Here is a 10,940-nt window from a genome sequence, read left to right as displayed (position 1 = left end):
CACGCGCACAGCGCCGCAGACCCCCCGCTGCGCCACCAAGGCCCTCCCGGTGGGCTCCGCGGCCTGAACAGGCACGCTCTGCACCGACGCCTGATCTGGCTGCCTTTGCGCAGCTTCCACCGGCGCGGAAGCCGCCTCGGCAGCTTCCTCCGGGATCGTCTGTGGCGCTGTGATGTCCAGCTGCACCCCCACGAGGAAGACCACCTGCTCATGCATATAGTCAAGTTTTAATCCTGCATTGTGTGCCATGCACGAGATTCACAATTCATGCAGACATACATGCCTAATCACATTTATTTAGTGCATGCTGTAGGAAGCTACACCGTAAGTACAGTGCAACAAGTGGCAGGGGCAATGAAATCAATGATGGAAGAAAATTGTGCCCACCTTCCCGCAGGCGTTCCGGACAGAGGTCACATGAAGATGATTCCAGAAGGGCGTGCCATCGTACTTGTAATTCAGCAGCTTCACCTGCATGCAATGCCCTAGTCAAAGCCCACCTACACTTGTCCATTCTTGCATACATGCAGATGTCGTCTCTTGCACCTAGGGGCCATACATCACCTAGGAATGGTCCCTCGGAGCTAGAAGGAAAGTAGTGCACAAGGCCTTCTACACACACCTTCCAGAAATGCCCAAGAGACCATTTCTGCGTGCCCGCTGTAGAAACATAATAAGGAGACTGGTGAGCAGCAAAGAGAAGGACAGAAACATACGGTGACAGGCCCGCCGGCTGCAATGCCATCCCGCAACCGCTGCACGTCCTCTGGATTGGTGCCAGGCCCTTGCAGGAATCTGCAGTTGCGGCCCACAACCTGATCCCTGCACACCACCAAGCATGCAGCACGTCAGGGAATGACTAATGCCAGCTCCACCTCACAGATGCCGCACCCCTCTCATCCTCACATTGAGCACGTATCAAAGGCTTTGCCTCTACGCCATCCTAGACCAGGCTTGAAACACCCACACAAACGGCACTTGGAGACATGTGAGGCACTGCATCCGTACAGATGCATCGCATCCGCACCAATACTATACTGAACTGGTAATAAGTACCATAAGTACCATACAACGAGAGATAAATATCAAAGCAGATCATCACATCAGATGCAATGCCCACGAGCACATCTGCTTTCCCCGCATAGAACAACACACCATGATCAAAGGAACACTGAAGATCACCTGGGGTAGCCAGTGAGGTCCAGGAAGCGCTGGCTGGCGTACACAATGGGGCAGTCGGGCTCATCTGGATTGGCCAGCACAAAGGACTGCGCCAGCTTCATCAGAGGCTGCAACAGGCTTGTGGGCACACACGGGGCGGCCACCGGCCCTGAGACATGGTGCACAAGTCCCTCACCTGCAGAGCGGGAGACAATAGAGCACATAAGCAGGGTCAGGCAGATAGTAGAACTCCCAACCATTGGGGCATTTTGAGTGAGCGCACTTGACATGAATTCAGCAACTACTACCTACAACACATGTGCGAGGGCTTCTCATTATGATACAGAAGGACGAAAGCGTGATTCCCGTCTTGTGAAGCAAGGCGTCATCATTGTTTATGACATGATTAATAATCGCAGACTGCAAATGGTCAGTATGCACAGTGTTGCGAATTTCAATGCCTGCTTTTGCTGAGTCATAGCTGCGGCGCACCTGAGCCTGACTTGTGCCACTGACTCAGCATGCTCCTCAGGCGGGCAGCAACGCGCTCCTCTGACATCCGCACATCAGCGCAGCTGGGCTCATCTGTCAGCACCAAGGGCACATCATCTGCACGCGCCACAGGTAAGCATTCAGCGCACAAGAATGTAGCTGCAGCATACCCTCGGCAAACTTGAATGCGAGCATTGAAACGGATTTTTCTGGCAGGGTGTCATGCATTCCAGTAATCACCAGATGCCGGTGGCAGGGAGGTATACAGTTTGAGAATCACCAGACACCAGAAAGAACACCAGGAAGCTTGCCTGATATAGTGGCCTGAGCAAGTCTGGCCGTCTCCACCTCTTCAGTCACATCGGCCTGAATACCTACGAAGCACAATGCTTGTATTGATGGCCACGGCCCACAATCTCATTCATACGAACTGAAATCTACAACGTCACTCTGCCTTCCGCAGGAGACTTCGCTTAAGTACTTAGGGCTGCACAGGTGTCTCTGAGCAGTGATAATCACGAGGACGTGCCTATATAGTACTCCACAACTCCCGCGTCCTCGAAGATCGGTTCGAGGTAGAAATGGTTCCAGAAGGACTCGCCGCTTTTTTTGTAATTCTTTATGCAGACCTGCGAAGACAGAAAAAATGGACATTCAAGTCAACACCGGAAGCCTAACAAACCTTTGAACATTAATCCCAGGGTTGTGAGACTGAGCTCCTTGGTACCATGCAGCTAGCCTTTGTGTTCTGCACACTGAGCTAAGCAAAGTGACTCGAACCTGTGCTGCTCGTTCCTCCTGGATGGCGCTCCTGATTTCCATGACCTGCATAGCAGTGAAGGGCAGCACATGAGGGGAAGCTGCAGTCAATGCATGTTTGACAAGACGCCCAAAAACACTACAATCCCGCCACTCCCCGGGAGCACACCTTTTGTCGTGATGTGTCTGGTCCATGAAGGAATCTGCAGGCAAACACACCAAGAATTTAGCCAGACACCATTACCATATCTATTGCTGACTTGTAGGCGTGCTATCCTGAGACAAAGAACAGTTTGATGCAGGCGGTCACCTGCAATTGCTTCCTAGTACTTCTTCAGGTGTGTAGCCTGTCAATTCGTAGAAACTGGGGGACGCAAAGATGATCGGCATGTCAGGGTCTCTGGCAGACGAGATGGCAAAGCAGACCTGTAACAGCAGGAAGCCCCAATCACAGGCCATTCAAGAAGACGTGGAAACAACAATGGCATGGATGTATTACTAGTACGCAAATGAGGGCCATACATTGGCTGCACTTCAGAATTGCCCCAAATATGGATACTGGTCGCTTGTATTTGTGCCTCCTTTAGGATCGAAAGAAACAAGTGCACCTCAGGTACTAAAGGGAACACTTAGGGCCAGGTTCGAAAGTCATAATGTCGATGCAAGCACCTGATTGAAGGATGCAAGCTTTGCCTCTAACTCATGGTCAATTGCAGGCAGTTGTGCCGTATGCCTGCCGTTGGCCATCGGAGAAGTCATGATGGCACGGCCACTAACCCGAAGAAATACTACAGGTACTAAAGCAACAGATGTAGCGTCCAGCAATAGATTAAACACTCCAGCACAGGCTCGAAAGAAAAGCCGGGTGCGGTTAGACACGGCTTTGGAACAGGATTCTTTCTAGTGCTGTGTGGTCAACGCAGCGTCAACAACCTCGCAGTGCAAGAATGTCTTCTAATAGTTGCAGGGCAATGCCAGATCTTGTTGGATTTGGCTTTGACCTCCTCTTGATTGCCCCGTGATGTCCCTGACGTAACCCAGGTGGTGACTCCGCAACTGCATGCGGGGTCAATCGCTGGGTCAATCCCGAGTGTCTCCCTGTCGTAAGCATGTGGCGCATTGCACCAATATGTCTCAGATCTCAGATTACTCTAATGCGATTAGACTCTTTAGTTCAAAATCTCGCCTGATTGGAACAAAGGGGTGCTACATCCGCATCTCAGCTGTGGTGAGGATCCTGGGCGACAGCTTGCTGCATAGGACCATCCAAGTCCGATGTTTCGGTGTAGTGTCGAGGCCGATGGGTAACCGGTCGCGGACATGATACTTCCGTGCACGCAAAACATGTGCAGATCTCCATCCGGGTGCTTTTGCGAAGTGATAGAGAAACGGAAGGGCAGGGGCCATTCATAGATCAAACGACGAAAATTAGCCATGTCTCTGAGGCAGTTGACTCGTCGACTCGGGAGAGGCTCTCTATCAGGATTCTGGCAAGGGAGGTACACATTGCAGCCTTGGAACGAGGTCGCAAATTCTCACGCACCTCCGCCGGAGTCTCAGGTACATCGTGTGGCCCTTCCTTTACAGTATGAACAGGTGGAAGATTGGGCATGCATCTGAAGCTGCAAGGCAGGTTGTTCACATTGAAAAGGGGGAGAATAGTATCAGGCTTGAAGTGGAAAGATCTGATCAGACCAGCAAAAGACGGCTGCCCCTAACCTTCCTATTCACTTTGAGATGTGAAAGCTGCCGTCTTGCTCGGCATGCATAGCTCCAGGTCCTAGTCCCTGAAGTTCACGAGCTGATGTGTTCAGGGTAAGGGTTGGGACTCCAGTGGAGATTATGGCTTTGCAACCTTCTCTAATGTGACGTGAGCCCCTCTGTCCATTTCCATTTTGCTGCAAGTTCATTCATGATCCAAACATTGTATGAGGGGTTCACCTTGATATCATGCTACTTACTGTCAACTGCCCCGACAGTCTGATTGCTGTGCCCCTGCTGTCATGTAGGAACCCATCGATCGGGCTCGACAGCATTTACCAGAAGCATGTCTACTCGCGGCTGGCACCTCTGGAAGCTCCAGAGGCCGCCGGCGACTCCAATGACAGCAAGGTATGCCGTCTTCCTGCAACAACTTACTTACAGCTGCGATTGCTGTCACTGCTCTTTCAGCATGTAAGCTTGTGCCTGCATGGACATGTACGCAGAGCGGGAAATAGAGCAAGGATGAACTCACGACAAACTTATGATGAGCCACGAGGCCTGAGTTTCATTGCATGATCATTCCAGGGGGAGGCGATAGTGGCGGCAGCGGTTTTTGCAACACTACAGCCGGCGGCGGCAGCAGCTGCCCAGAAGGGTGATGACAGTGCAAGCGCACAGAAGGGTGGACAGAAGATATCCTCCAGGCTAGACACCGACCTGACTGCAGACAGCGTTGCAGTGGTGATCGAGGGCGCTCTGGACAGAACCTTGACAGAGGACTCCGGCGCGCCTGCAGCAGCCGCCGGGGCTGCTTCCAGACCCATCGGTGACCCCCACGTCGAGCGGAACGCCCTCAACATCACAGCAGCTGCACCCAGGACAGGATCACCACAGCAGACTGACCCTGCTGCTGTCAATGCTACGCCACACCATGCACAGCCTATGGAGAAGGGAGGAAGCGGCAGTGACTTAGGGCACACAGTGCAGGCAAGCAGCAGCGGTCAGGCCGAGGGGGCCGCTACAGCTCCGGCAGTGAGCCAAGACGGCGGCAAACACATGGAGCACTTGTGGGCTGACACGGATGCGGCGCTGACGATGCTGCCGCCGACAGCGGCGCGGGGGCCAGATCTGGCGATCGGGCTGCTGTGGGCGCTGCCTGAAGAGGCACGGGACACCATAACCTCCGCCAAAACAGGCGCAGCAGTGCATAATGGCGGCAGCGCATGCATGGAGAAGGATGCCCTGCTGGCGTCCAGCCTGGCGCATGCGGCCGGCAGGAACACCACGAAGACCAGGCCATGCCCGGCAGCGGCCAATGGAGCTGACGAGACGAAGGGTGCCGCACGCGCGCAGACGGCTACAGACTCCACAGCTGCTGTAAGCAGTCATTCAAGCGTTTGCCGGAACAGGTCGGCCGTGCAGCAAGCGCCGTCCTCAGTGAAGCTTGCTGCGAGAGTCGCGCGACAAGCGGGAACAGGAGCAGTTGCGCCGAGGCAGGGCCGACGAACCACTCCTGCTGCAGTTGCTCGTCTAACGCGGTCTGTGAGCCTGGACCCCAGGGACAGCGCGGCTGAGAGGCATGCCGAGAGCGTGCGGCGGCTTCAGCCAAGCTCAGCGGAGGACGAGATGTTTCTGTGGCAGTCGCAATGGCGGCTGGGGCAGCTGCTGGACAGAGGCTCTTTGAAGGCTGTGCCTGAAACCTCTACAGGTGAGTTTTTCCTAATGCGCCGGTGTTTCTGACATGGGGATGATCGTTCCTGCACTGGTGTCGGTATTCTGAGACGGATTTGCTTGAATAGTCAGACACCATGCAGTGCGGGTTCAGGGGCTAGAGGGTGATTATGGGCCATGTCTTGTTTTGCAAATCGCTCTTTAGCTGTACTACAGGGGTGAAGTTGCTTATAGGTATTGGCCAGTGATTGTCCTCTTGTGCATTCTACCCCATACGGTGCATTGCTGAAGTACTGCCCCTGCATAAGTACTGCCCTTCACAGAGCAACACATGTATATGACAATTGGACAAGATGGGGTCTTAGGGTGTTTCTGTCGTTCTGGCGTTGCAGGAAGGGGAGTGCTACCGGTGCAAGGCAGTGTCTGTGGCCGGCCTGTGTTTGCTTATTGCCTGGATGCAGCAGCGTCTGAAAATGCCTCGTGCGCTGATCATGCTTCCCGCCAAATCCTTCACCTCATGGACATGGCTGTGATGGTACGTTCCAGCACCCAAAAACTCAAAGCCTCCGGTGGGTTCTCATTTTGTCCTGTAGTATGTGCCACCTCCTTTATGGGCTGCACCCCTCATTCACCTGCCATGCATTGGACAGGCACCGCGAACTTGTGCCTAGAAGATTTGCCAAATTTAGAAGTACAGAACGTGTCGTTTTCACGCATTGCATGAGGTTGGGAGCTGCTTCTTGATGCATGCCTGCTGCTGCGCAGACTGGACATCCAGTCATTGCCATATACAGCGGAAGCGCCTCTCCTCAGCCATCCCATGGAGCAGCAATACAGCCCTGGGCAGACCTGCTCCTACGCCAGATGGATGCAAGCGGAGTGATCCCTCAGCTCTCCGTCAACCTGGCATCCCCCCCCTCCAGCGAAGCCTTTGCGCTGCTGAGGAGCACCGCAGACTTCACCTTCACAGTGCAGCAGCCGCAGCCGCAGACAGAGCCCAGGGTCAGCAACCCGGTGGCATCATCTGCCATGCAATACACAAGCAGCCAAAGCGCGGCGCGCATGCCGGATGAGTCACCGGGAATGACTGATCGGTCATCATGGGTGACGAATCAGTCAGCGAGGGTGACTGATCGCGCTGTGACTGGCCGGCTGTCGGCGAGCACCGCGGCGCTGGCCGCGTCGGGGGCGGGGCGCCTCGCGGCGTTCCTGCACGCCTTCATGCAGCAGTCCCTCGGCCTCATTGCGGCGCTGGTTGCTGCTCTGCAGTGCGCTGTGCGGCCGGTGCAGGCTACCTGCGAATACGGGCCTGCACCTTCTCGTGGCGTAGGCAATTTGCACCGAGCAGCAGCAACAGTCAATCAAGTGCGCCACTGGCCACCTACTGCTGTCTGTCAACAAGTACAGATTTGAATACTGCAGGGTGTAGATGTAGAGTTGAATGTTCCAGATCTGTGGGATGACGATGGGCCATAGGTGACTTGGATTCACACTTGGCCAGTTTCGTTCATTAGCATTGACAGCACTCTCGTGGCACCATTATTAGCAGGGATCGGCATTGGCGGTGCTGTTGGTGGTGTCGCAAGAGTGCTGCTGATGCTGCGGAAGGCAAGCATTTTGATGTGTGTGCAGCGGGGATGAGTTCATTGCTGTGTGACAGGTGGCGGACGGCCAGCTGGCGGCGGTGTGCAGCACAGAGAGAGATGCGCTGCGGAGGGTTAGGGAGGTTCTCATGTACCTGCCTGCCTCCAACATCAGCCCAGCTCCAACAGTGTGTGCTAGCTTACTCTTACCTGATTCTGGTGTACCCACCCGGATGAAATCCATCTCTTGCATGATCTTCCAATCTCCGCTGCTGATGATGCTGTTTACCAGGTCGTTCGCAGAGTGTCCTGACATTCAAAGACTGTCCTGACAGATTTTTATGCACATAAAGGCATCTGCTCAAACACAGTGCTTTCAACCTGAAACTCATGGCCTCCGTGCATGTGAAGAGCATGCACAAAGGCATGGGCTGCATCAAGCGCATTCTGGCATGCGCAGGTTAACTGCCTGGACTCCGAGCAACGCATGTGCCAGAAGCTGGATGCCTTGGCGGCTGATCTGCACAGGGGCGTTCCTGTCTCAGCAGACCTCATTGTCAGGGACATCGTGGATGGCGGTGAGTGAAGCACTCAAGCACCCCAAATTGCTCCTCTCCTTCCATACTCAAGGAGAACTTCTCGAAGGAGTTATCTAAGGATCTTTTAGCAATTTGCTACTGCTTGGAATGTCTCTGCCACTGCCTTCTTTTGTGCACAGTCCATCATGCATGGCAACGGTGTTTTTCTCGATCCTGCCTGTATGCATAAAAATATCCCTTCCCAATGTGCTTGCAGATTTTGTGGTGTGGACTGGATTTGTGACAATGATTGACACATGCAGGAAATGTCTGCCAACTGGCACTGGAGGGTTTGGGCAGCCCGGCAGCGCTGGGTTTTGCCCGGCTGGGCAGCAGAGCCGTGGGTATCCTGGCGTTCCCTCCGCTCACACAAGCTCTGCACACCTCGCCCCGCAACAATGTGCCCATCAGGGTGAGGCTCCATATCTTCCGATGACTCATCAAATCACAGCAGCACTTGCTGTGGTCAATCTGTCTCTTCCGCATCAGGGCCATTGCTCATGGCTCTGTCAAGGCTGTGTGCTCCTGATGAACTGTTCAGTTGCACACATTGTGCTGCTGCGTAAAGCTTCTTTTGTGCCATTCATAATCACATAATGCATATGCAGGAATCCTATTCTGTGTGCTGCGAAGTACCTGTGTGACATGCAAAATTTGTTCTACCGCAGGCGGCTCGCTTCGTGAGGTTCTGCGATGCGTTCAACATGCCAGTGGTCACACTCCTGCTGCCCCACCTCAGCTCGCCTGCCAACAGCAACTCCGACATGCAAGACAGTGCCCAAGGAGACAGCGCCCGCGCACTGACAAACCTCATCTTCGCCTTCTCAGAGGCCACTGTGCCCAAGCTGACTGTGGTGATGGGCGCTGGCGAGCCATCAAGTCTTTTCCAGGTGGGCTTTCCTCGATGTTCCTTTACAAGATGGAGGGATTGCTTATGAAGCATGCGTGCATACTTGATGACACTGCAGAGCCTACACTGCCATCTCTAGAATAGTGTTGCCCTGCACTCACGCTTGCCATTATTGTCTGGGGAGTTCCGTGGCTCAGATTGTGAGAATAACGACTGAACACTTGCAGCAAAGAAGATGTACTGTCAGGAAGCCATCAGGCAGACATGCACGCCAGTCTGCAGATAAACAAGAAAGGGACACAAGTTTCAGGCGTCCTCACATGTCCAACAAGACCTACTCTTGCGACCCGGTACGAGCTAACACACATATGCATGCGCAGTGCTTGAGGAGCGATGTTGTCTTGGCCTGGTCAGAGCGCGGCCTGCCCTCCGCTGCTGAGGAAGGCGGCGCCGTTCGCATCATCGAGCCCTGTGCCACCCGCGCTGCGCTGTGCGCTGAATTGGCGGTCCTGCTGCAGCCGCGCGTCGTGGCGCGGCCCCGGCGCAAGCATGCGCTGCTGCCCCTCTGAAACACAAGTAGCGTATGGGGGTTCAGGTAATGTAGGGTGACACGCATGGCGCAAGGCATGCATGCGCTCCTGCCTCTGTGACCTACATAAGAATAGCATGCACGGCGCACTGAATACCTCTGATCTCCAGTAGGGTGAGGGAATGTGAGGGTTGTATGGTTGCTGGCGCAGCACGCACTGCGCAAGCATGCGCTTCTGCACCCGTGAACTATGTTTGGGTATGGGGTGTTGAGGACTGTAGGGTGCAGCCATGGGAAAAGCTTGCTCTACTACCCCTCTGAAGTGCAGTAGGGTATGGGTTTTTAAAGGGGTGTAGTTAGCTGGCGGTGCATGCACGGCGCATGCATGCATGCACTGGTGTCAATCTGACAGGAGATGTCCAATTCTGGGTGTGTTAGGAGGGATGAGAAGAATATTTCGGGTTTCAAATTGATACTCTCGGAGCTGTCCTGAGGAAAATTCAGCTGGCAGCAAGGGCATCTTTACAGCAAAAACCCGTCGTATCAGACAGTCGCATCTGTAGAAATGAGGCCAAGTTCTAGATGAAAACTTATTCATGCCGACTGTGCATCAAATGATGCCGCAGCTATCTACTGCATTATTGAATGACGGTGAATGCCGTGTGTGCAAGGTATCTTGATTGGGTGATAGTTGCACTTGAGATACAAGGCTTAGGCCCATTGTTATTGTAGGATTGTGGCAGGCTTTCTTTGTACCATCAGTTTAATTGTTGAGTCATACTTACTCCTGTACATATGTGACACAAGTCCATGAAAGGGATCGCATGATATTCTAGGTTTCCCTCGTTGAGATTGCCATTTCAGTGCTAGGCCTGGTGTGAGAACAGTGTTGTGTGTAAGCTTAACCAGATTTGAATGCTAGCTAGAAGCGCTTTGAACTGCGCTGTTCAAAGCCATGGTGGGATCACTGATACATATTTGAGGTGCCTTTGCACACGTGTGCACCCTGCACTGATTGTCACATTGCCCTGAGCTTTCCCTAGATTTTCTCGCTGCGCTGTACACTTATAGTAATGCTGCAGACAAGAACACCAAGCACACAACCCAGTTAGTGACACGTGAAGCTGCATGCAATGTCATCTGAAAGTTGTGACCCACCTGCTACTGAAGCTGCAGGTCAGACTCCTGCCAGTCGAGATGACAGAGGAGATGTGACGAGGAGCTGTTCAGTTTGCTTGAAGCTGCAGCTATTGGGCGCGGCCTCTGCATCTTAAGTCTGAAAGCTGTACGCATGGCCCAGACAGCATTTTTTGTGCTTTTGGGATGATCACGAGATCTGGCCTTTGCCTTGCCCAAGCCTGGAATGCTCCATGCTTGCGCCACGCGTGCAAAAGCGCACAACTAGTTCTTACTGCTTCTCACTTCTCTCCCATGTGTACCAACAGATGCAGCCTTCAGGCTATTACATAGGATCTGCATTGAAAAGAAAATACTTCAGCTAAATAAACCTGCACTATTGCCGTACTAACCACCCATCACCCTGATCTTTTACTTCACAACCCTGCTCTAGCAAATCTGAATGCAAGCGGCAGAAAAAGCAACTGCAGATGCTC

General features: G+C 53.5%; 2 protein-coding genes across 2 annotated transcripts; one reads left to right on the top strand and one right to left on the bottom strand.

The window, feature by feature from the left end:
- Positions 1-360: 360 nt before the first annotated feature.
- Positions 361-2,871, bottom strand: COCSUDRAFT_19032 (hypothetical protein; the record flags this gene model as incomplete). The annotated part of the gene is made up of 8 exons (XM_005644398.1): positions 361-471; positions 717-822; positions 1,183-1,443; positions 1,719-1,862; positions 2,173-2,282; positions 2,434-2,478; positions 2,582-2,615; positions 2,723-2,871. 8 exons carry the CDS (start codon positions 2,869-2,871, stop codon positions 361-363), a joined length of 960 nt encoding a protein of 319 aa, XP_005644455.1.
- Positions 2,872-4,216: 1,345 nt separating this feature from the next.
- Positions 4,217-10,241, top strand: COCSUDRAFT_67636 (hypothetical protein; the record flags this gene model as incomplete). The annotated part of the gene is made up of 10 exons (XM_005644397.1): positions 4,217-4,227; positions 4,422-4,524; positions 4,702-5,824; positions 6,180-6,322; positions 6,553-7,113; positions 7,448-7,558; positions 7,831-7,948; positions 8,212-8,360; positions 8,617-8,838; positions 9,179-10,241. 10 exons carry the CDS (start codon positions 4,217-4,219, stop codon positions 9,365-9,367), a joined length of 2,730 nt encoding a protein of 909 aa, XP_005644454.1. The 3' UTR covers positions 9,368-10,241.
- Between the last annotated feature and the right edge of the window lie 699 nt (positions 10,242-10,940).

Source organism: Coccomyxa subellipsoidea (genome assembly GCF_000258705.1).
Source record: "Coccomyxa subellipsoidea C-169, whole genome shotgun sequence".
Lineage (NCBI taxonomy): Eukaryota > Viridiplantae > Chlorophyta > Trebouxiophyceae > Coccomyxaceae > Coccomyxa > Coccomyxa subellipsoidea.
The sequence above is the reverse complement of the archived record's forward strand: the minus strand, read 5'-3'. Positions and strand labels throughout refer to the sequence as shown.